Below are 26,662 nucleotides of genomic sequence, written 5' to 3' on the forward strand. Positions count from 1 at the left end.
TTGGTAAACATTTTCACCTGGGGATTTCACCTGGTACACACCTTACTGCGGCTAAGTACACACCTGTCTTCGACCACCTGTACACAAGTTTATTCTGTAAACTCAGAGGTGAAGTAAAGCTTTGTTAAGATGTCAGCAATCGAGAAGCTGAGGAGTAAAGTGTTAGAGAGGGGGTCATCAGGTATACTGGGCTTCGGAAGGTGAGTAAGACATATGTAGTTAGTATAGTTACGAGCATCACCGTATATACGGTGTACACTGAAAAATGTACACCGGAAATATAGACCGGGGGAACTTAAAATATTACCTCCTATATACATGTATATATGTGTGTGTCATCATGCTAGTACATTTGTTGAAATCACTTTATCGCACATTATTATGGTCTCGAAAAAGAATATCCGTTAGATAATTAGAAATAAATAATCAAAATGTTTCATTTTTGTGGAAATCGATTTTTTTTACTCGCATGAATGACCAGCTTTAAATGGTACTATATTAGGCAAAACAAAATAATAAAAAAGCCTAATGCATGTAATATAGGCAGGTTAAGCGGACTTATATGTGACATGAGACATGTAGGTACACTTCCACATATACATATTTTATACATATATACTTTGTTTCCATGTATTAAGAAATATTTTTGTTCCCTAAACAGAATGTTTAACATCGTGGACCGGAACCGTAGCCAGTCAATCGACATGGATGAGTTTATCAGGTGTACAGAGATATACCAGATCGATATGTCTGATCAGGAGATCCGCTCTCTGTTCTCCAGCATGGACAAGGACGGCAGCGGAAAACTCAGCTACAAGGAGTTCATAACAGCACTCCGGGTAAATATTCATAACAGTACTCCGAGTAAATATTCATAACAGCACTCCGGGTAAATATTTATAACAGTACTCCGGGTAAATATTTATAACAGCACTCCGGGTTAAAATATATAACATCACTTGTAGAGTCGGGGGTCCCCAAGGGGTCTGTTTTCGGCACAAGCTTGTTCTTATACACATATGTATATATTACATCAATGATATGCCACTTAAACTGTCATCCTCAGTTAGATTGTTCGCCGATGACATTATCTCGTACATAACCATTTGTCCATTACATCGAGAGAAAAAAAGATTCAGAAAACTCCAAAATGATCTAGACAAACTAGTTGACTGGGGAAAAGATGGAAAAAATGGAATTTCACCCCCAGAAATGTAATGTTCTTTCGATTACCAAGACTAAACCTTCAATCAAACATAATTATTTTCGGATCTTCATGGTCACTGTTTGGAACACACTGATAAGGCAAAATATCTTGGCTTAACAATTTAACATGACTAAAATTGGACTCAAACATCATCATTATCACCTGCACAGCCAATAAGACCCTTGGTTTGATTAGACGAAATCTAAAAAAAATAACTAAAAAAGATCAAAGAACAAGCATACAAATCTTTAGTACGTCCCACACTTCAATATGTCTGTACAGTGTGGAACTATTACCAGAAGGGAGACATTAATTAGCTAGACATAGTCCAACGCCGAGCTGCTCGATATGTCATTAACAGATTCCATAACACCTCCAGTGTTATTGACATGCTCGAACACCTCGAGTGGCCTAGCTAAGCGGTTAGAAGAAAAAACGCACGGCTAACTATGTTTTTCAAAATCACAAACGGCATAGTAGCTATTAAAAAAGACCAATACTTGACCTCACAGTTCCGCCCTACCGGACATTCCAACACACTTGCATACCAAATCCCTTACTGTAGTAATTTCAAAGTCGCTAGACTGCTTCAAAACTCATCTTTCATCTCTTATTTGATAAATTTCTTCTCTTTCCCTGTACATAGCCACACCTTCAACAATATCGACATGATCTTCAATATGATGCAGTAGGTCGACCACTAGGTAGATGTACTGTAGATATGATATTGTCGATGGATAACTATTCAATCACGAGATAATACAATTAGACCATAGTGCTCTCCCAGCCAGGCCATAATAGGTTTAGTACATGCGTTCACGAGTCCGGAATGGGCTTTCGGATCGTTCAAACCACAAATCACGAGAAAAGTTTCAACTCCTCCTTAAACGTTTAGCATCATGTAACGACAGCCCATGGGATTGCCTCGATTTTCTAGACTCCATGTGGTGTTGCGCAAACGATGGTTGACTGTCAATCAGACTCCAATATTCTTTCATGTGATGTACTATAGTGGCGTAGGAAGATGAAACGTCATGGGGGGGGGGGGGGGGGGGGGCAAAGGTCCTCAATATTTTGTAACCCCCCCACCCCCCGCCACACCTACAGGAGGAGATTAATTCAACTCCCAACCATATAATATATGCTTTACGTTCATTTTTCATATATCACTAAATTTAATCCTTGTACACATTTATAGACAGTGGGGTCGCTAAAAAGATACGCAAATTGGCCGAATTAGCGTGTGAGCGTCGAAGGCACGAGATTTCGGTGTTTTATTAGGGTCTGACGGTGACCGCCGGGATTAGTTTTATGTATTTTGATGATTTTGCGATCGCCCGACAGCGCGAGATTTTGGTGTTTGGGGGGTCCGGGGGTCTCCCCCGGGAAAAAATTACGATTTAGAATGGCTTAGATGATTTTTACGATGCATTTTGATGAATTTGCGAGCGCCCAAAGGCGTGAGAATTTGGTGTTATGGGGGTCCGGGGGTCTCCCCCGGGAAAAAAAATTACAATTTAGAATGGCTGAGATGAGTTTTACGATGCATTTTGATGAATTTGCGAGCGCCCAAAGGTGTGAGAATTTGGTGTTAGTGGGGTCCGGGGGTCTCCCCCGGGAAAAAATTACGATTAAGAATGGCTGAGATGAGTTTTACGATGCATTTTGATGAATTTGCGAGCGCCCAAAGGCGCGAGAATTTGGTGTTAGTGGGGTCCGGGGTCTCCCCCGGGGAAAAAATACGATTTTAGAAAGAAATTATACGATAAAATTTAATGATTTAAAGCGTTCTTAAGTGTAATTTTCGATTAAAGCTACCTGCATTTAGAAATGATAATTGTTGTCGTCAAACATTACGCAACCCTACTCGATCTACCGGCTTCACACCATCGGCACATTGTTGTGTAACATAAAAAATGAATTAATTGTCTCGCTAAGACATATAAACAAATTGATCTTTTAAGAGACATTTTTTTAAATAGCACATAGAATCCCTTGATGGACATTTTTAGTCTAGTTTGTGTGTATTGAATTTTCACTATTTAAGGTTTGACATTATGTGCTTGAACGTTTTAGGAAATGGCGCCGCGCAGCGGAAAATTTTTCTAGAATGAAGTACGAAAAATGTGTAGGAGGAACCCTTTTTTCTTTCAAATAAGCATTTTTAGAAAATTTCAGTCGGCGAAAATGGGGGGGGGGGGGGGGGGGGGGGGGGCAAAAAGACATGTTTGCCCCCCCGTCCTGGGGAACGGGGGGGCAGTTGCCCCCCCTGCCCCCCCCCCCCCCCCCCCCCCCCCCGCTTCCTACGCCCCTGTACTAATTGTTAATATATAACCATATTTTTGAGTTTCGATGACATATATCGGTATATATATGTAAAATAAAACTATTCACATAATAATTGTAAGATGGTATACTTCTGTTATAGCCACCCCTGAATGACCGGAGGATGGCGTTAATTGGTCAAGCGTTTAAAGTGATGGACGGGACAGGTGACGACGGTGTGGTCACTGTTGAGGATCTGAAACTTAAGTACAATGTCCGCTTCCACCCCAAGTTTGTGTCCGGAGAATGGACAGAAGAGCAGTGCTTACGGGAGTTCCTGGACAGCTTCGACTCGGAAACAAACAAAGATGGTCTTGTACGTAAAGTATAGTTACCATGCTAGCCCGAGATATAGCAATTGTGAGCTTAGGTTAGACACAGGGAATTGTAAGATCATGCAATGTTTAGCTCATCGACTCGATGTTTCCATTTTTAGAAACACCGACTCATCGAGTTCTTCAGGATGGCGTCCTATGACCAAGCTTTTTCTTGTAACTAACATGTTAATTAGAGAATGATTAACATAAATGGTATATAGCATTTTGATAAGTCGATATTAGCATATTGTAAAATTGCTCTAATTTTCCACTACTTTCATTGAATCATAATGGTCACGTGAGACGGTGACGTTCAATATGTAACTATTAATTGATTGTTTTCATTTTCAGAAACAATATTTCCTTGCGAACGTCATTGTCCAAACGCAACATTATTCATTAGAGCGTTCTTTGAACAGTGCTTTTCTTGTTATCAATATACACATTACATTTTGTTTTTGACATTTGTTATAGAAACGGTATATATTAGAGTTGTTCTGATTTTTATTGGATAATTCATGGTAACGTGAAGTTAAATATATAGCATATTGACTGGGTGTTTTCATTTTTTCTTTCGAATATCTTTGCTGATTTTGTTATAATATACTTTTTTGAATCTTTTATGATTTTATATCACTGTAATACATGTACTAGTGTAATAGATCTGTTGTTTTTTTGTAATCTTTGCTGATTTTGTGATAATAGACCTGGTTTTGTCATCTCTACTCTTTTAGTGACAAAAGGTTTTTAGGTAATCTGACCGAAGGTCAGGATGACCTATTGTCATCGTGTGTCGTCCGTCGTGTGCGCCGTCCGCCGCCCCCCCCCCCCCATCCGCCCGTGCGCCGTGCGCGTGGTGCGCCGTGGTCGTGCGAAGACTATTTATTACAAAAAGGCCTACTCCTCCGTCATCCTTTGGGATTTCATCCCATATTTTGGTTTGAAGCATCATTAGGGAAGGGGACAATCATATCTTATATAAATGAGCTGGTCGGACCCCTAGGGCCTGAGGGGTGGGCACCAAAAGGGCAAATTTTTCTTATTTTAAGCTTTTTAAAAATACCTACTCCTCCTATCCTTACCTTTGGATTTCATCCATATTTGTGTCGTGAAACTTCTTGGGGTAGGGACTATCATATTTTATAAAAATGAGCCTGGTCCGTCCCCTAGGGGATGCGGGGTGGGCACATAAAAGGGCAAATTTTCTTATTTTAGCTTTATATATCATATCCTCCTTATCTTGGATGGATTTCATCACATATTTGGTGTGAAACTTTCATTGGGGAAGGACAATCATATTTTATATAATTGAGCTTGGTCTGACCCCTAGGGTCAGAGGGGCAGGGCCTCAAGCAAGGGCAAATTTTCTTAATTTTAGATTTATAAATCCTACTTCCTCCTTCATCCTTGGATGTGGATTTCATCCATATTTGGTGTGAAACTTCATTAGGGAAGGACAATCCATATTTTATATAAAATGAGCCTCGGTCCCGCACCACCTATAGGGTCAGAGTTGTGGGGCCACAAAAGGGCAAATTTTCTTAATTTTAGATTTAACTATCTACTCCTCCTTCTCCTTGGATGGATTTCATCCATATTTGGTTTTGAAACATCATTGGGGAAGGACAAATCATATTTTATATAAATGAGGTTGGTCCGACCCCTAGGTCCGGCTGAGGGGTGGAGGCCCCAAAAGGCAATTTTTCTTATTTTAGCTTTTAAATCCTATCCTCCTTCATCCTTGGATGGATTTCATTCCATTATTTAGTGTGACCCAGTCATTAGGTAAGGAGCATTCTATATTTTATATATTTGGAGATAGGTGTGGACCCCTAGGGGCTGAGGGGTGGGGCCACAAAAGGCGCGTGAATTTTCTTTTTTTAAGCTTTAAAAATCCTACGTCCTCCTTTCATACCTTGGATGGATTTCATCCATATTTGGTGTGTGAAACATTATTGATGTAGGTAACTAATTCATATTTGTGTATAAATGTAGTCTTGGGTCCGAACCCCGTAGGGTGAGCATGCAAATGGTGGGGCTCTCAAAAGGGCAAATTTTTTAAATTTTTAAGCTTCTAAAAAACCTACTCCTACTTCGCATTCCTTGGATGGAATTTCAATCCACTATTTTGTCGGTGTGAAACATCATTGGGGCTGGACAATCATATGTTTATTTAATTGAGCCCTGGTCCGACCCCTTGGGTCTGAGGGGGTAGGGACCCAATAAGGCTATATTTTTGCATTATATTTTAGTCTTTAATTTGCTACTTCTCACGTACATCCTTGGATGGTTTTAATTTCCATATTTGGTGTTGAAAAAATTATATTGTACGGACAATCTTATTTTATTTATATATGAAGCGATGGTCCATGCATCCCCTTGGGGATGAAGGGTGGGTTGGGCACCAAAGGGGCATATTTTAAGTAATTGTGTTGCTTTTAAAATCAATCCTATCCTCCTGCATCATTGGATGGTATTTCATTTATATTTATTGTAAAAACAATTATTGGGGAAGGATAATCATATTTGATGTATATGAGTCATGGTCCAACCCCTAGGGGCTATGGAGGGGTGAGGGCCCCAAATGGGCAAAAATTTTCTTAATTTTTAGCTTTATTAAAATCCTACTCCTCCATTCCATCCTTAGATGGATTTCATCCATATTTGATGTGAAACATCATTGGGGTACGGGACAATTCATGATTTGATATAAATGAGCCTGGTCCAACCCCTAGGGGACTGAGAGGTGGGGCCCCAAAGGGCAAATTTTCTTATTTTAAGCTTTAAAATCCTTCTCCTCCTTCATCCTTGGATGGATTTCATCCATATTTGTTGTGAAACATCATTGGGAAGGACAATCATATTACATATAAATGAGCCTGGTCCGACCCCTAGGGGCTGAGGGGTGGGGCCCCCCCCCCCCCCCCCCCCCCCCCCAAAACCCCCCCCCCCCCCCCCCCCATACCCCAAATGGGGAAATTTTCTTTAATTTTAGCTTTAAAATCCTACTCCTCCTTCATCCTTGGATGGATTTCATCCATATTTAGTGTGAAACATTCATTAGGTCTATGGACAATATATTTTATATATTGAGATAGGTGTCTAATGTGACCCCTAGGGTCTGAGGGGTGGGGCCCACAAAAGGGCGAATTTTCTTATTTTAGCTTTTTAAAATCCTACTCCTCCTTTATCCTTGGATGGATTTCATCCATATTTGGTTGTGAAACATAATTGATGAAGGACAATCATTTTTTATTTTATTAAATGAGCCTGGTCCGACCCCTAGGGGCTGAAAAAAATGGTGGGGGCCTCAAAAGTGGGGAATTTTTCTTAATTTTAGCTTTAAAAACCTACTACTCCTACTTCCATCCTTGGATGGATTTTACATCCATATTTGGTGTGAAACATCATTTGGGATTGGACAATCATATTTTATATAAAATGAGCCTGGTCCGGACCCCTAGGGGCCTGAGGGGTAGGGGACCCCCAAAAAGGGCAAAAATTTTCTTAATTTTAGCTTTAAAATCCTACTTCTCCTTCATCCTTGGATGGATTTCATCCAGTATTTGGTGTGTGAAACATTATTTGGGGACGGACAATCTTATTTTATATAAATGAGCGTGGTCCAACCCCTAGGGGCTGAGGGAGGTGGGGCCCCCAAAGGGCAATCAATTTTAGCTTTAAAAAATCCTACTCCTCCTTCATCTCTTGGATGGATTTCATCTATATTTAGTGTAAAACATTATTTGGGGAAGGATAATCATATTTGATGTAAATGAGCATGGTCCAACCCCTAGGGGCTGAGGGGTGGGGCCCAAATGGGCAAATTTTCTTAATTTTAGCTTTAAAATCCTACTCCTCCTTCATCCTTAGATGGATTTCATCCATATTTGATGTGAAACATCATTGGGGACGGACAATCATTATTTGATATAAATGAGCCTGGTCCAACCCCTAGGGGCTGAGAGGTGGGGCCCCAAATGGGGAAAATTTTCTTAAATTTTAGCTTTAAAATCCTTCTCCTCCTTCATCCTTGGATGGATTTCATCCATATTTGTTGTGAAACATCATTGGGGAAGGACAATCATATTACACAAATGGCCTGGTCCGACCCCTAGGGGCTGAGGGGTGGGGCCACAAATGGGGAAATTTTCTTAATTTTAGCTTTAAAGTCCTACTCTCCTCCATCCTTGGATGAATTTTAATCCCATATTTGGTGTGAAAGCATCATTGGGGAAAACACAATTATATTTTATATAAGATGAGTCTGGTCTGAACCCTAGGAACTGAGGGGTGGGGCCCCAAAAGGGCAAATTTTCTTAATTTTAGCTGGCTCACTTCCTGTTTTAAGGTTTCAGTCTCCGATCTCAATAAAAATTGGTCTATAGGGGTTTTAATTGATGCCGAACAACATGCAAACATTTTCGTAAAGATTTTGGTATTCCAAGATGGCCGCTGGCCCACTTCCTGTTTTAAGGTTTATTCAGTCTCCGATCTCAATGAAAATTGGTCTATAGGGGTTTTAATTGATGCCGAACAACATGCAAACATTTTCGTAAAGATTTTGGTATTCCAAGATGGCCGCTGGCCCACTTCCTGTTTTAAGGTTTCAGTCTCCGATCTCAATGAAAATTGGTCTATAGGGGTTTTAATTGATGCCGAACAACATGCAAACATTTTCGTAAAGATTTTGGTATTCCAAGATGGCCGCTGGCCCACTTCCTGTTTTAAAGTTTCAGTCTCCGATCTCAATGAAAATTGGTCTATAGTGGTTTTGATTGATTCAGAAGGGGGAACTTTAGGTAAGGACAATCATATTTTATAAAGGACCGAGGTAAGACCCATGGGGATAGTATGACCGAAGGTCCAAAATGGGAGCTTTGCTGAAATGGCTTTTTAAAATCTGACTCCTCCTTATATTAATCCTTGAATGGGTTTTGACCATATTTGGATGAAGGGCTACCAAGTTTGTTCAACAAATGACATTTACCTTTTTCAGAAACTTACATATTCAACTAAGGAGTTCCTTGTATTGTTTATTTTAATCGTTAACCAATACTTTATACTGTGACTTTGTTGTTTTGTGCCATGAGTCAGATGACCGTTTAGGCCCATGGGCCTCTTGTTCATTGCTGTGTTAGTGATAATAGATTTTTTTTGTCATCTCTGCTGTGTTATTGATAATATTTTTTTTTTGTCATCTTTCTGCTGTGTTATTTGATAATAGGTTTTTTGTCCATCTCTGGCTGTGAGTTAGTGATAATAGGGTGTTTTTTTTGTCATCTCTGCTGTGATTATTTGATAAATATAGATTATTTTGTCATCTCTGCTGTGTTAGTGATAAAAGGCTTTTTGTCATCTCTGCTGTGTTATTGATAATCAATTTTTTGTAATCATCTCTGCTATTAGCATAATTGCATTATACTATCATCTCTGCTGTGTTTTTTTGTTTTTTGTCATCATTGCTGAGTTCTATTGATAATAGGTTTTTTGTCATCTCTGCTGTGTTAGTGATAATAGGCTTTTTATGTCATCTCTGCTGTGTTATTGATAATAGGTTTTTTTTTCATCATCTGCTGTGTTATTGAGAATAGGTTTTTTTGTCATCTGTTGGCTTAGTTATGGATATTGGGTTATTTTTCATCTCTGCTGTGTTATTGATCAATAGCTATTGAGAGATGCTCTGTATTAGTAATTTTACGGCTTTTTTTGTCATATCTCTGCTGTGTTAGTGGATAAAAGGTTTTTTGTCATCTCTGCTGTGTTATTTGAGTAATAGGTTTTTTTGTCAATCTCTGCAGTGTTAGGTTTTTTGTTTTCTCTGCCTGATAATAGTCTTTTTTTTGTCATCTCTGCTGTGTTTATTGATAATAAGGTTTTTTTGTCATCCTTTTCTGCCCCCTGCTGTGTTATTGATAATAGGCTTTTTGTTGTTCATCTCTTGCTGTGTTTATTGATAATAGGGTTTTTTTTGGTCATCTCTGCTGTGTTAGTGTATAATATGGCTTTTTTGTCATCTCTGCTGTGTTATTGATAATAGGTTTTTTTGTCATCTCTGCTGTGTTATTGATAATATTTGACTATTTAAATAAGTTTTTTGTCATCTCTGCTGTGTTATTGATAAGTAGTTTTTTTGTCAGTGCTTTGCTGAGTTAGATTGATAATAGGTGTTTTTTTGTCATCTCTGCTGTGTTATTTATTGTTATCTATGCCTGTTAGTTGTTTTTTTTGTCATCTCTGCTGTGTTTTTTGATAATAGGTTTTTTTGTCATCTCTGGCTGTGTTAGTTGAATAAATAGGCCTTTTTTTGTCATCTCTGCTGTGTTAGTGATTATTTTTGGGTTTTTTTTGTCATCTTTGCTGTGTTAGTAACAATAGGCTTTTTTGTCCATCTCTGCTAGTGGTTATTGATTAAAGGCTTTTTTTGTCTTCTCTGCTGTGTTTGTTTTAAATGAGTTTTTTTTTTGTCATCTCTGCTGTGCTTAGTTTGATAATAGGTTTTTTTGTCATCTTTGCTGAGCTATTGACAATTGTTTTTTGTCATTATCTGCGTGTCAGTGATAATATAATGGTTTTTGTTCATCTCTGCTGTATTTAGTGATAATAGGTCTATCTTTTTATCATCTCTACTCATGCTGTGTTATTGATAATATGTTTTTTTTGTCATCTCTGCTGTGTTATTGATTATAATAGTGGTTTTTTTGTCATCTTTGCTGTGTTATTGAATAATAGGACCTTTTTTTGTCATCTCTGCTGTGTTAGTGATAAATAGATTTTTGTCATCTCTGCTGTGTTATTGGATAATAGGCTTTTTTGTCATCTCTGCTGTGTTATTGATAAAAGGCTTTTTTTTTGGTTCATCTCTGCTGTGTTGTGTGTTAATAGTCTTTTTTGTCATCATCTGCTGAGTGTTAGTGATAATAGGCTTTTTTCATCTTCTGCTGTGTTAGTGATAATAGGCTTTTTTGTCATCTCTCTGCTGTGTTAGTTGATAATAGGGTGGGGTTTTTATTTGTTCATCTCTGCTGTGGTTAGTGATAATATAGGCTTTTTTGTCATCTCTGGCTGTGTTATTGATAATAGGAATAATTAATAAGGTTTTTTGTCATCTCTGTTGTGTTATTGATAATAGGTTTTTTTTGTTCATCTCTGCTGTGTTAGTGATAATAAGTTTTTTTTGTCATTTCTGCTTGTGTTATTGATAATAGTTTTTTTTTGTCATCTCTGCTGTGTTAGTGATTAAATAGAGATTTTTTTGTCATCTCTCTGAACTGTGTTATTGATAATATGATTTTTTGTCAATATCTGCTGTGTTTAGTGATATAATAGATTTTTTGTCATCTCTGCTGTGTTATTGATATTAGGTTTTTTTGTCATCTCTGCTGTGTTAGTGATAATAGGTTTTTTTGTTATCTCTTGCCTGTTAGTGATATGTTAGCTTGTTTTGTCATCTCTGCTGTGTTAGTGAATAATATTTTTTTGTTATCTCTGCCTGTTAGTGATAATATGGCTTTATTGTCATCTCTGCTGTGTTAGTGATAATAAGGCTTTTTTTGTCATGTCTCTGCTGTGTTATGATGATAATAGGCTTTTTTTGTCATCTCTGTCGTGTTAATGATAATAGGTTTTTTTGTCATCTCTTCTGCTGTGTTAGTGATAATAGGCTTTTTTTTGTTATCTCTGCCTGTGTTAGTTGATAATAGGCTTTTTTTGTCAATCTCTGCTGTGTTAGTTGATAATAGGCTTTTTTTGTCATCGCTGCTGTGTTATTGATAATAGGTTTTTTGTCATACTCTCAGTCGTGTTGAGTTGATAATAGGCTTCTTGATCATATCACATCTCTGCTGTGTTATTGATAATAGGTTGTTTTTGTTGTCATCTTTGCTGTGTTAGTAGTACAATAGGCTTTTTTTGTCATCTCTGCTGTGTTATTGATTATAGGTTTTTTGTCATCTCTGTTGTGTTAGTAATAATAAGTGTTTTTTTGTCATTCTTGCTGAGCTATTGATAATAAGCTTTTTTTGTAATCTCTGCTAGTGTTATTGATAATAGTTTTTTTGTCATCTTTGCTGAGCCTATTGATAATAGGCTTTTTTGTCATCTCTGCTGTGTTATTCATATAATGGGTTTTTTGGTTATCTCTGCCTGTTAGTGATAATAGGCTTTTTTGTCATCTTCTGCTGTGTTATTGATAATAGGCTTTTTTTGTCTATCTCTGTCGTGTTATTGATAATAGGCTTTTTGTCATCATCTCTGCTGTGTTATTGATAATAAGGGTTTTTTTTTGTCATCTTTGCTGTGTTAGTAACAATAGGCCTTTTTTGTCATACCCTCCTGCTGTGTTATTTGATAATAGTGTTTTTTGTCATCTCTGTTGTGTGTTAGTAAGATAATAGTTTTTTTGTCATCTTTGCTGTAGCTATTGGTAATAGAGGCTTTTTTGTCATCTCTGCTGTGTTATTGATCAAATAGGTGGTTTTTTGTCATCTCTGCTCGTTGTGATTTATTCATATGAGTGGGTTTTTTGAGTTAATCTATGCTGTTAGTGATAATAGGTTTTTTTTGTCAATACTCTGCTGTGTTATTGATTAAATAAGTTGTTTTTTTTCATACTCTGTAGTGTTATTGATTAATAGGCTTTTTTGTCATCCATCTGATACTGCTTGTGTTATTGATAATAGGGTGGTTTTTTTGTCATCTTTGACATGTGTTTATTGAATATAGGTTTTGTTGTCCATCTCTGTTTGTGTTCTTGATTTGTAATAGGCTTTTTTCTCCATGTATCGTAATATCTGCTGGCTGTTATTGATATATAGTTTTTGTTGTCTCAACTATCTGCCTGTATTATTAGTAATAATTGTTTTTTGTTAATCTCTGCCAGACGTGTATTGATATTAGGTTTTTTCTTTGTCAATCTGTCTGCTGTTGAGTAGTGATCAATAGTTTTTTTTTGTCATCTCTGAGTGTGTGTTTAACTTGAGATAATAGGGTTTTTTTGTCATCTCTGCTGTGTTTATTGATAATAGGTCTTTTTTTGTCATCTGCTGCTTGTGTTATTGATAATAGTTTTTTTTGTCATCTCTGCTGTGTTTTTGATATAGGAGGCGTTTTTTGTCATCTCTGCTGTGTTAGTGATAATAGGTTTTTTGTCATCCATCTCTGCTGTGTTATTGATAATAGGGTGTTTTTTTGGTCATCTTTGCTGTGTTAGTAACAATAGGCTTTTTTGTCATCTCTGCTGTGTTATTGATAATAGGTTTTTTTGTCATCTCTGTTGTGTTAGTGATAATAGGTTTTTTTGTCATCTTTGCTGAGCTATTGATAATAAGGTTTTTTGTCATCTCTGCTGTGTTATTAATAATAGTTTTTTTTGTCATCTTTGCTGAGCTATTGATAATAGGCTTTTTTGTCATCTCTGCTGTGTTATTGATATTAAGTTTTTTTTGTTATCTCTGCTGTGTTATTGATAATAGAGTTTTTTGTCATCTCTGCTGTGTTAGTGATAATAGGCTTTTTTTTGTCATCTCTGCTGTGTTATTGATAATAGGTTTTTTGGCATCTCTGTGCTGTGTTATTGATAATAGACTTTTTTTGTCATCTTCTGCTGTGTGTATAGTGATAATAGGTTTTTTGTCATCTCTGCTGGGTGTTATTGATAATATGCTTTTTTTCATCTCTGCTGTGTTAGTTGATAATAGGCATTTTTTTGTCATTATCTGCTGTGTTTAATTGAATAATAGGCTTTTTGTCATCCTCTGCTGTGTTATTGATAATATAGATTTTTTTGTCATCTCTGCTGTGTTATTGTTAATAGGCATTTTTTTTTTGTCATCTCTATTGTGTTATCGATAATAGATTTTTTGTCATCTCTGCTGTGTTATTGATAATAGATTTTTTTTTGTCATCTCTGCGCGCTGTTAATTGATAATAGTTTTTTTTGTCATCTTTGCTGAGCTATTGATAATAGGTGTATTTTTGTTATCTCTGCTGTGTTATTGATAATACGACGTTTTTTGTCATCCTCTGCTGTGTTAGTGATAATAGGTTTTTTTTGTTAATTTCTGCTGCTGTGTTAGTGAGATAATAGAAGGATTTTGATCATTTCTCTGCAGTGTTATTTGATAATAGTTTTTTTTTGTCATCTCTGCTGTGTTATTGAAAAATAAGTTTTTTTTGTCATTTGTCTGTCGTGTTACGCATTGATTTTAATGTGTGCTTTTTTGAGAGAGATCATCTCTGCTGTGTTAGTGATAATAGTCTTTTTTTGTCATCTCTGCTGTGTTATTGATAATATAGTTTTTTTTGTCCTCTCTGCTGTGTTAGTGATAATAGATTTTTTTGTCATCTCTTGCTGTGTTATTGATAAATAGGTATTTTTTGTCATCTCTGCTGTGTTAGTGATAATAGAGTTTTTTTTGTCATCTCTGCTGTGTCATCTATTGATTCTTGATAATAGGTTTTTTGTCATCTCTGCTGTGTTATTGATAATAGAGAGTTTTTTGTCATCTCTGCTGTGTTATTGATAATATGTTTTTTTGTCATCTCTGCTGTGTTAGTGATAATAGTTTTTTTGTCATCTCTGCTGTGTTATTGATAATATGATTTTTTGTCATCATCTCTGTTGTGTTTATGTAATAATAGGTTTTTTGTCATCTCTGCTGTGTTATTGATAATAGGCTTTTTTGTCATCTCTGCTGTGTTAGTGATAATAGGCTTTTTTGTCATCTCTGCACGTGTTAGTGATAACAGGTTTTTTGTCATCTCTGCTGTGTTATTGATAATAAGGTTTTTTTTTGTCATCTCTCTGCTGTGTTATTGATAATAGTTGCTCTGTTTTGTCATTCACTTTCGTGTTATTGATAATAGGCTTTTTGTCATCCATCTCTGCTGTGTTATTGATAATAGGTTTTTTTTTGGTCATCTTTGCTGTGTTAGTAACAATAGGCTTTTTTGTCATCTCTGCTGTGTTATTGATAATAGGTTTTTTGTCATCTCTGTTGTGTTTGTGTTATTGATAATAGGTTTTTTTGTCATCTTTGCTGAGCTATTGATAATAAGCTTTTTTGTCATCTCTGCTGTGTTATTGATAATAGTTTTTTTGTCATCTTTGCTGAGCTATTGATAATAGGCTTTTTTGTCCAACATCTCTGCTGTGTTATTCATAATGGGTTTTTTTGGTTATCTCTGCCTGTTAGTGATAATAGGCTTTTTTTGTCTTGTCATCTCTGCTGTGTTATTGATAATAGGCTTTTTTCATCTCTGTCCGTGTTTATTGATAATAGGCTTTTTGTCATCCAATCTCTGCTGTTGTTATTGATAATTTAGGGTGGGTTTTTTTTTGTCATCTTTGCTGTGTTAGTGAACAATAGGCTTTTTTGTCATCTCTGCTGTGTTATTGATAATAGGTTTTTTGTCATCTCTGTTGTGTTAGTAATAATATGTTTTTTTGTCATCTCTGCTGTGTTAGTGATAATAATTTTTTTGTCATATCTGCGGTGTTATTGATAATAGTTTTTATTGTCATCTCTGCTGTTTTAGTAATAATAGTTTTTTGTCATCTCTGCACGTGTTATTGATAATAGGTATTTTGTCATCTCTGCTGTGTTAGTGATAATAGTTTTTTTGTCATCTCTGCTGTGTTATTGATAATAGGTTTTTTTGTCATCTCTGCTGTGTTAGTGATAATAGGTTTTTTGTCATCTCTGCTGTGTTATTGATAATAGGTTTTTTTTGTCATCTCTGCTGTGTTAGTGATAATAGGTTTTTTGTTATCTCTGCCTGTTAGTGATAATAGGCTTTTTTGTCATCTCTGCTGTGTTATTGATAATAGGCTTTTTTGTCATCTCTGTCGTGTTATTGATAATAGGCTTTTTGTCATCCATCTCTGCTGTGTTATTGATAATAGGTTTTTTTGTCATCTCTGCTGTGTTAGTGATAATAGGTTTTTTTGTCATCTCTGCTGTGTTATTGATAATAGGTTTTTTTTGTCATCTCTGCTGTGTTATTGATAATAGGCTTTTTTGTCATCTCTGCTGTGTTATTGATAATAGGCTTTTTTGTCATCTCTGTCGTGTTATTGATAATAGGCTTCTTGTCATCCATCTCTGCTGTGTTATTGATAATAGGTTTTTTTTGTCATCTTTGCTGTGTTAGTAACAATAGGCTTTTTTGTCATCTCTGCTGTGTTATTGATAATAGGTTTTTTGTCATCTCTGTTGTGTTAGTAATAATAGGTTTTTTTGTCATCTTTGCTGAGCTATTGATAATAAGCTTTTTTGTCATCTCTGCTGTGTTATTGATAATAGTTTTTTTGTCATCTTTGCTGAGCTATTGATAATAGGCTTTTTTGTCATCTCTGCTGTGTTATTCATAATGGGTTTTTTGGTTATCTCTGCCTGTTAGTGATAATAGGCTTTTTTGTCATCTCTGCTGTGTTATTGATAATAGGCTTTTTTGTCATCTCTGTCGTGTTATTGATAATAGGCTTTTTGTCATCCATCTCTGCTGTGTTATTGATAATAGGTTTTTTTTTGTCATCTTTGCTGTGTTAGTAACAATAGGCTTTTTTGTCATCTCTGCTGTGTTATTGATAATAGGTTTTTTGTCATCTCTGTTGTGTTAGTAATAATAGGTTTTTTTGTCATCTTTGCTGTGTTATTGGTAATAAGCTTTTTTGTCATCTCTGCTGTGTTATTGATAATAGGTTTTTTTTGTCATCTCTGCTGTGTTATTCATAATGGGTTTTTTGGTTATCTCTGCCTGTTAGTGATATAGGCTTTTTTGTCATCTCTGCTGTGTTATTGATAATAGGCTTTTTTTCATCTCTGTCGTTGTGTTATTGATAATAGGCTTTTTGTCCATCCATCTCTGCTGTGTTATTGATAATAGGGTGGTTTTTTGTCATCTTTTGCTGTGTTATTGATGAATAGGTTTTTTGTAATCTCTGTTGTTGTTTTGATAATAGCTTTTTTGTTCATTATCTGCGGGTGTGTTGTGTTATTGATAATAGTTTTTTTTGTCATCTCTGCTGTTTAGTATTAATAGTTTTTTGATATCTGCCTCGTGTTATGATAATAGTTTTTGTCTTCTCTCTGATAACTGTTTTTTTTTTTGTCATCTTGCTGTGTTATTGATTTATCTGCTGTGTTAGTGATAATAGGTTTTTTTGTCATCTCTGCTGTTTATTGAATATGATCAGGCTTTTTTGGTCATCTCTGCTCTGTGTTATTGATAATAGGCTTTTTGTTACATCTCTGCTCGTGTTATTGATAATAGGCCTTTTTGTCAATGTCATCTCTGCTGTGTTATTGATAATAGGTTTTTTTTTGTCAATCTCTTTGCTGTGTTAGTAAACAATAGGCTGTTTTTGTCAATCTCTTGCTGTGGTTATTGATAATAGGTTTTTTTTGTCATCTCTGTTGTGTTTATTGATAATAGGTTTTTTGTGTCATCGTCTGCTGTGCTACTGATAATAAGGCTTTTTTGTCATCTCTGCTGTGTTATTGATAATAGTTTTTGTTGTCATTCATCTCTGCTGAGCTATTGATCAATAGGCTTTTTTGGTCATCTTGCTGTGTTATTGATAATAGGTTTTATTTTCATCTCTGTGCTGTGTTTACTTGTGATAATAGGCTTTTTTGTCATCTCTGCTTTTTAGTGATAATAGGCTTTTGTGTGCTCTGCTGGGGGGGTTGGTGTAAGAAGATTTCAGATTTTTTGTCATCTCTGCTGTGTTATTGATAATAGTTATTTTATTTTGTCATCTCTTGCTTAGTTATTGAATAATGTAGTATTTTTTTGTCATCTCTGCTGTAGTTAAACTTAATATGATTTTTTGTCATCTCTGCTATTTAAGAGATAATAGTTTTTTTGTCATCTCTGCTGTGTTAGTGATATATTTTTTTTGTCATCTCTGCTGTGTTAGTGATAATTGGTTTTTTTTGTCTTCCTCTGCTGTGTTTACTTGTGATAAGTAAGCTTTTTTTTTGTCATTCTCTGCCTGTGTGTAGTGATAAACGCAGTATTTTTTTTGCGAGTCATGGAAAATAGTGTTTGCTGTGTCTTATGCTGTGTTGTGATACATAGAGCTTTTTTGTCATCTTGCTGTGTTATTGATCTAATATTGTTTTTTTGTCATCTCTAGCTGTGTTTAGTTGATAATAGCTTTTTTTGACATTTTCACTGCGGTAATTAGTTTGATAAAAAGGATTTTTGTCTTGTCATCTCTGCTGTTTAGTGATAATAGCTTTTTTGTCATTTCTCGCTGAGTTTATTTAAAATATGTGTTTTTTATCTGTCATGCTACTGCCTGGTGTTAATTGATAATATATGTCTTTTTGTCAACTTTGCTTAGTTATTGATACTAGGTATTTTTTCATCATCCAGGCTGAGTAAGTGCTAATAAATTTTGTTATTTAACACATCATTTCAGCAGTGCGCGTTAGGTGATCAATAGGCTTTTTTTGCTCATCTACTGAGCTTGTGTTATTGATAATAGTCTTTTTTTTCATCGTCTGCTGTGTTTATTGGTAGTAGTCTATCTAGTATCTCTGCTGTGTTATTGATATAGATCCTTTGTCATCATCTCAGCGGTTTTTTATTGAAAATAGGGTTTTTTTTCGTCATTCTCTGCTGGGTTAGTGATAAAAGCTCTTTTGGTGTCCTCGCTCTTGCTGTTTTAGTGATAATTAGTCTTTTTTGTCATCTCAGCTGTGTTAACACAATAATAGTTATTCTTTGTCCACATCTTTGCTTAGTATTATTGATAATAATGGTCTATTTGTCATCTACTGCTCGTGAATTAGTAGATAAATAGGTTTCTGTTCTTGTCTCATATCTGCTGAGAGTTAGTTGAAACTAGGTTTTTATGTCATGTTTTGCTGTAGTAATTGGTAATAAGGTTTTTTTTCATCTCTGCTGAGTTTAATGATAAACAATTGTTTGTTTTTGTGCATTTCCTGCTGTGCTTAGAGTGGTAATAGTTGATATTGTCATCTCTGCGGATGTTAATATGATAATCAGTCTTTTTGTCATCTCAATCTGCTGTGTTTTAGATATATTGGTTTTTTGTCATCTCTGCTGTGTTATGATAATAGGCTTTTTTGTTCATCCCTACCTGCTTGTGTTATAGATAATAGTCTTATGTTGGTCACTTTCTTCTGTTTAGTGTAATAGGCCTTTTTTGTAATTTCCTGCTGTTTTTATTGATAATAGTATATTTGGTCATCATCCTGAAGTTATTGAAAATAGGGTTGTTTTGACAATTCTGCCTGTGTTTAGTTGATAATATTTTTCTTTTAGTCCATGTTCTGCTTGTGTTATTGGTAAATAGGTTTTTTGTCCATCCTATTGCCTGTGTTATTGATAATAGGTTTCTTTGGTCCAACTACTCTGCTGTGTTATTGGTGATACTAGTTTTTTGTCATCTCTGCCGAAATTAGTGATAATAGTTTTTTTTTTATGTCATTTCTGCTGTTTTTCTAGATAATAGTTTTTTTTGTCATATCTGCTGTGTTTTTGCCTAAAGGTTTTTTGTCATCCTGCAGTGTTAGTGAAATAGGTCCTGTTTTGTCGTCAATTCTGCTGTGCGTTAACGATAATCAGTTTCCCCATTTTGTCATCTCATCGCAGTGTTTTTAGGACTAATAGGTTTTTTGGGCATCTTTGCTGCGTTTTTGATAAATAAGTTTTTTATTTTATGTCATTTCTGCTAGGTATTATTGATAATACGGTTTCTTGTCATATCTTGCTGTGATAGTGAGATAAAGTTTTTCTTTGGTCCATCTCTTCTTTTCTTTTTGCTATAGTTTTTTGTGTCATCAATGAGCAGTGTTTTTTTGAATTTGTTTATATTGTCCTCACTTTCTGTGTTTTTTGGTAAATCAGTTTTTTTTGCGACATCTCTGCTGTATTATCTCATAATAGTTTATTTTGTCCATAATCTGCTGTGTTTTTTTGATAAAAAGTTTTTTTTTTTGTACATCTCTGGCTGTTTTATTTGATGCGCTCGTTATTTTGACAAACTGCTCTGCTGTTTGAGGTGATAATAGAGTGTTTTTGGTCAACTCTTCTAGAGTTACGTGATAATAGTTTTTTTTTGTCATCTTTGCTGAGGTATTGAATATATCAGTTGTTTTCTGTACACTCTTCTGCAGTGTATTATGAATAATAGTTTTTTTTTGTCATATCTGCTGTAGCAAGTTGCTGTAAATGAAGGTTTTTTGTCAATCTCTGCTTATTAGTGATAATAATTTTTTTGTCTTCTCTTGCCGATTTTGTGGTATTTCATCAGTGTCACGTTCACTCAATGTTAACGTCATTCAATTTATCAAATGACATCTTTTATGTTGTGATCGCCGCTTGACGTCCAAAACTGCTGTTGAAGGCATGCGTCGTGTCTGTTGTGTCAAAATACTCGATGGTTTTCACACTTTTAAACGACCTTAGGTACTAATAATACATATAGGACGGACAAGAATTTCATTGATGAGTGTCCGTATAATTTAAAGAGTATGAAACTAACTGATCTGGATGGAATTGTCTTGATACTATCTGGCGGAAATAGACGATGCTCAGTATTGTGCGAATGGCTTTTGCATGTATACATGTACTCCGACATTGAGTATTATTGTTCTAGAACCAACTAGGAAGATTTGAAACTCAATAAGAAACGTTAACTGAGTATTATTGACACCCTAAATGCATGGTTTCTCAAACTTAGAAAAATTTAAATATTCAATGGATTCTTTATCAAACGATGACTTTTGAATACTAATTAGTGTCATTTTGCTGATGAAAATATTACTACACCTTATTCGCATATTTCGTTAAATACACGTTACCTTATTTCCGCCGTATTTCTACCGGCTAAAAAGGAATATGATTGTTGTAGAAACAGGTGACACTACTCGTTGTTGTTGAATATGGAATTTATTCCACACTCGTAATTCGTCATCGCTAAAGCTCGTGTCTTTTGTAACTTTTTATAAAATAACTCGCATGGAATGAATTCAATATTCAACAACCATTTATTGTGTAACTTCTTTTTATTTTAAAGGTCAACTTTGATGAACCCTGTTTATTTTTCAGTTTACCTATGATGAGTTTGATATGATAACCCTGTTTATTTTCCAGGTGACCTTTTGATGAGTTTGATATGATAACCCAGTTAATTTTCCAGGTTTTACCTTTGATGAATTTGATATGATAATATTGTTTATTTTTTTCAGGTTACCTTTGATGGTTTGATATGATAACCCTGTTTATTTTCCAGGTTACCTTTGATGAGTTTGATATGATAACCCTGTTTATTTTCCAGGTTACCTTTGATGAGTTTGTCGACTACTACAGTGGAGTGAGCGCCTTTATAGACCTGGACGAGTACTTCGAGGAGATGATGACGAAGTGTTGGCAGTTATAGTGATTATCATTTCCATACAGAACTTTATCTACATATTCATTATGAATTCTATGTAAAGTACATTACAAATGAGTTATAATTGTACAAATGCTGTTGATTTTAGATTGATTTTAGGTTTTGTTAACAAAAATATCTACGCAATTATTATATTTATTGATTCAATAGTGTAGCTCGAAATAACGGTGTCAGCCATTAAGCATAATAGGTCGGGTTCGTAGATTGTTACATGAACGATTAACAGAAATGGGAGAAACCAGCAGCTAAATTCAAAACACAATTTAATTATATATACAATATTATACAGAGATGATTTACAATATCTAAAGTAATTGGTGGTGGTACAAGGGTAATACGATGATTTAAAGTGTTACTTATCTGTATGCGAATGTCCTGGTATAATCTTGATCCTTCCAGGTTTTAAGGCAACAATAATCACAAATCCACGAGGAAAATGAATGTCCACAGATGATATGTAAAGTTCCAGGCAATATGAATAAATCCACACAAAGTGTTGTAATAATCCACAGATAAAGTCACAATAGCTCTCCCAATAGAATCTTGTATGGCGCTATACAATTCTTGATATGTCTAATTACAGGTCTCATTACAGTTCTGATTAGCCTTGGACAGCTCGAGTATATATAGCTAAACCCTAGTTCAAGAATATTGGAGAACCTTCTACTTCTAGAAATATCTAACTAAAAACAGTAAACAAATAAACACACAGAACTTTCTGGAAATAGATCATTCTAGATCTCTACTTAAAATCAACATGTTTACAAACATATTTGTTTATACATGGTAATATTCTAGAAAGTTCTATAACCTAAATTAATTATATGAACTTTATAGGATGTATTGATAGTGTAGCTATAGGAGTTATCTCCCCTATCTAATAACTACATGTATTTAGTGTCATACATAACACACCCCTCCTTAAAGAAAAGAAAGTTTTCTTGAAAAGGAAACTTTCTTGAAATATCAAGTAACGTTTAAATCCTTGATAAAGCATCAGCTAGAATATTGTCTTTTCCTTTGATATGTTTGATGTCAAGATTGTACTCTTGCAAAGTCAAACTCCACCTGAGAATTCTTTGGTTTTTGTTTTTCATTTTCCCAATGAATGTCAAAGGGTTGTGGTCGGTGAAGACCAACACAGGCACAACTGTAGTGCAGAGATACACATCAAATTGGTTCAAGGCCAAAATCAACACTAAACATTCTTTCTCAATGGTGGAATAATTTCTCTGGTGTTTGTCAAACTTTTTCGAGAAATAACAAATTGGATGGTCAATTTGTTCAGAACCTTCTTGCATCAAAACAGCACCAACACCTACATCGCTGGCGTCAACAAACAGTTTAAACTGTTTATTAAAATCTGGAGCAGCCAGAACTGGTGAGTTTGATAATATGGCTTTCAATTTTCTCAAAGGCAGACTTACATTCGTCTGACCAGACAAATTTGACATTTTTCTTTAACAAAGCAGTAAGTGGAGCTGCTATAACAGAGAAATTTTGACAAAATTTTCTGTAGTATCCAGCCATACCAAGAAATGTCATCAGCTCTCTCTTGCTTCCAGGAGTTGGAAAATCTATAATTGATTCTACTTTGGCCTGAACAGGTTTAACCTGCCCCTGTCCTACAACATGGCCCAAAAATTCAACAGTTGCATGACAAAATTCACATTTCAATAAGTTTACAGTCAATTTCATGGTAGTGAGTCTTTCGAAGAATTCACGAATCCCGCGTAGATGGTCTTCCCACGTGTCGTGGTAGTTGATGACGTCATCAATGTATCCATCGCAGCCTTCCAGGTCTGATATAACGCTGTTAAGAAGACGTTGAAATGTTGCCGGGGCATTCTTCATACCAAACGGCATAACTTTGTACTGGTATAAACCTTGTGAAGTTACAAATGCCGACACTTCTTTGGCTCTTTCTGTTAATGGTACCTGCCAATATCCTTTCAACAGGTCAAACTTGCTTACGTACTTGGCTTTGCCAACTTTGTCAATACATGAGTCAATCCTTGGAATTGGATAAGAGTCTGTTTTACTTTTCTGAAGTCAGTACAGAACCGGTAGGTCTTGTCTGGCTTTGGCACCAGAACACATGGAGAGCTCCATTCACTTTTGCCTGGTTCAATAATATCATTGTCCAACATATATTGAATTTCTTTCTTTAAATGTTCTTCTTTCAAAGGATTGACACGGTAAGGATGTTGCTTGACAGGTGGCGCATCGCCTACATCCACGTCGTGATAGATAGCATCTGTTTTGCCTGGTGTATCCGGAAACAAATGTTTAAACTCAAGTATCAAATCTTTCAGTTCATTGCGTTCCTTTTCTGATAGATGACATAGTTTCTTGTCCAAGATCGCGAGCACATCTGAGTTCCGTAACTTAACACCACAGTCTAAACCTACATCTTGTACACCACCATCTAAGTCTAATTTACAAATATCAGCTGTACTTTCACTTTGTGATGGTACAGAGGCCAAAGTAGCAATAGGTTGAGAGGTCTTGCTCTCTTCTCTATCTACATATTTCTTAAGCATATTAACATGACATAATTGAGTTTTCTTGCGCCTCCCTGGATTTTCTACAATGCAGTTAACATCATCGACCTTTTTCTCAACAACATAAGGTCCAAAATATCTAGCTTGCAAAGGCTGACCCGGTATTGGTAATACAGCCAAAATGTTGTCACCTGGATCAAAACTTCTTGCACGGGCATCTTTATCATACCATGTTTTCATTTTGGTTTGAGTAACGGCCAAATTTTCTTTTGCCAGTTCACATGCCCTTGTCAACCTTTGCTTAAAGTTAGACACATACTCTAAGAGATTCACTTTAGAATCTTCGTCCAAAATTTTGTCTTTCAAAATTTTCAAAGGACCACGTACAGTATGTCCAAACACAAGTTCAAAGGGACTGAAGCCAAGAGATTCTTGTACAGATTTTCTAACGCCAAACAACAACATGTGTATACCTTCGTCCCAATCTCTTTTGTTTTCAAAACAATAAGATCTCATCATATTCTTTAATGTCTGATGAAAACGTTCTAAAGCACCCTGAGACTCTGGATGATAAGCACTAGACTTATACTGCTTGATCTGGAGCTGGTACATGACTTGTTGAAAAATACCAGACATGAAATTCGAACCTTGGTCCGATTGGACCGCTTTTGGAAGACCAACCAATGTAAAGAATTTAACCAAAGCCTTGACAGTGTTAGGGGCCTTAATATTCCTGAGTGGAATGGCTTCAGGAAAGCGTGTGGAAGCACACATAATAGTTAAAAGATACTCATTCCCAGACTTAGTTTTGGGTAGAGGACCTACACAGTCTATAATGACTCTACTAAATGGTTCCTCAAATGCTGGAATGGGGTGCAAAGGTGCAACAGGGATTTCCTGATTAGGTTTCCCTACCACCTGACAAGTATGACAAGACCTACAAAAATCAGCCACATCCCGTTTCAACTTGGACCAAAAGAAGTGATCTAAGATCCTGTTATAAATCTTGGTCACACCTAAATGCCCTGCCATAGGTACGTCATGAGACAAACTCAGAATATCTTGCCTATACCTCGGTGGGACAACTACTTGATTGACAACCTTCCAGTCTTCCTCGGGAGACACATCAGGGGGGCGCCAACACACCTGACTTACGGAAGTAACAAACTGGGACTTTCTCAACCTCTTCCTCACTCAAAGCACGATTACACAATAAGGAGATTTCAGGATCTTTTTCCTGTTCTACTATCAGCTCCTCTCTAGACAAAGATGATTTACTCATCATGTCAGCAAAGAAGTACCCTTGTTAGGAACAACTCTATCACTATCAAAGTCTACAGGATTGCTCAAAAGATCACACTTGCTCCCGACATCCTCTTTATCATGAGCCAAGAAAGTGTCACCTAACCCTGGACTATAATGATCCTCAACTACTGCAACATTAGAAACCTTCTTACTCATTGAACGAGTTACAGCACAAGAAGGGAAAATACCAGGAAATTCCTGTTGAATAGTCTCAGCATCATCTGTTTTATCAGGGATACTGGACACAAAGGGATCTACCCTAACTTTCTCTCCAGCCAAGTCATTGCCTAAAATGAGCGACACGCCCTCTATAGGAAGTTCCGGTCTAACACCAATGGTGACAGGCCCAGTAACCAAGTCTGACTTTAAATAAACAGAATGGAGAGGCACATTAACAAAACCTAACTCTACACCTTGAAGCAAAACACTACTACCAGATGAGGTCTCCTCAGACAAAGGCACTACGCCATCTAATATCAAAGAATGAGAAGCCCCAGTATCTCGCAAAATCTTCACAGGTTTCAAGTTGGTAATATCACTAGTAAGTGAAACAAAACCTTCAGAAATGAAGGGAGAGTACTTCTCCAAGACACTATCAGACTCTGAGCTCTTAATCTCAAAAGACACTTTAGAATCTTCCACAATATCACTAAGTTTCCGACTAGGCTTTGACATAGCTACACAGAAGGAACTGACTGTTAACGCCTTTGCTCCTTACGCTGGAGAGAATAACATTCAGACATAACATGCCCTACTTTCTTGCAGTAATTACAAATAGGACCAGAAGGAGACCCCACACCTACCCTATCATCTGTTTTAGAAGCAGACTTAGTCTTATCACCTAATTTAAGTTTGTCGTTAGAAGGGCCACTAAAGGTTGGGTTCCTAGACTGACCAAATTTACTAGTACCTGTGGTACTGTTTTTGTCTTGAGAACTGTTTTTAACAAATGAGCCTTTGTGGGTGAGAGCGTAATCATCAGCCATTGTAACTGCTTCACTAAGCGTTTCAACTTTTTCTCTCATCTAAATGAGTTTTTTATGTTTATGTGGACACAACGTTTTAAACTCATCTATCAACAACAATTGCCTCAATTTACCGAAATCCTCATCAATTTCTTTAGAATCACACCACCTATTAAATAATTGTTCTTTTTCTCTGGCAAATTCTACATGAGTTTGTTCATCTCTCTTTCTCGAGTTTCGAAATTTCTGGCGGTAAGCCTCAGGAACTAACTCATTAGCTTTCAAAATAGCTTTCTTAACTACTTGGTAATTTGAAATGTCATCAACAGACAAAGAAGAATAAATGTCTCTAGCTTTACCAATCAAGACACTTTGAAGAAGCATTGTAAGCTTATCTTCAGGCCATTTCATACTATCAGCTATTTTCTCAAAATGCAGAAAATACTTGTCAACTTCTTTCTCTTGAAAAGGAGGAACTAACCTAATGTTTCTACTGACATCAAAACCTCTGTTTCCTTGTAAACCCCTAAAAGTTGGATTACTTGAACTGTCTTGAGAAGCTAGCTCTAATTCTTTAATTTTAAGTTCTGTTTCAGCTTGAATTT

General features: G+C 35.9%; 1 protein-coding gene across 1 annotated transcript; it reads left to right on the forward strand.

Moving 5' to 3' along the window:
• Positions 1-21,483, forward strand: LOC138307755 (calcyphosin-like protein). The gene is made up of 4 exons (XM_069248621.1): positions 1-200; positions 662-839; positions 3,636-3,848; positions 21,167-21,483. The coding sequence occupies exons 1-4, from the start codon at positions 130-132 to the stop codon at positions 21,266-21,268; spliced, it is 564 nt and encodes a 187-aa protein (XP_069104722.1). The 5' UTR covers positions 1-129; the 3' UTR covers positions 21,269-21,483.
• The last annotated feature ends 5,179 nt before the right edge of the window (positions 21,484-26,662 follow it).

The sequence above is a fragment of the Argopecten irradians genome, chromosome 14 (genome assembly GCF_041381155.1).
Source record: "Argopecten irradians isolate NY chromosome 14, Ai_NY, whole genome shotgun sequence".
Classification (NCBI taxonomy): domain Eukaryota; kingdom Metazoa; phylum Mollusca; class Bivalvia; order Pectinida; family Pectinidae; genus Argopecten; species Argopecten irradians.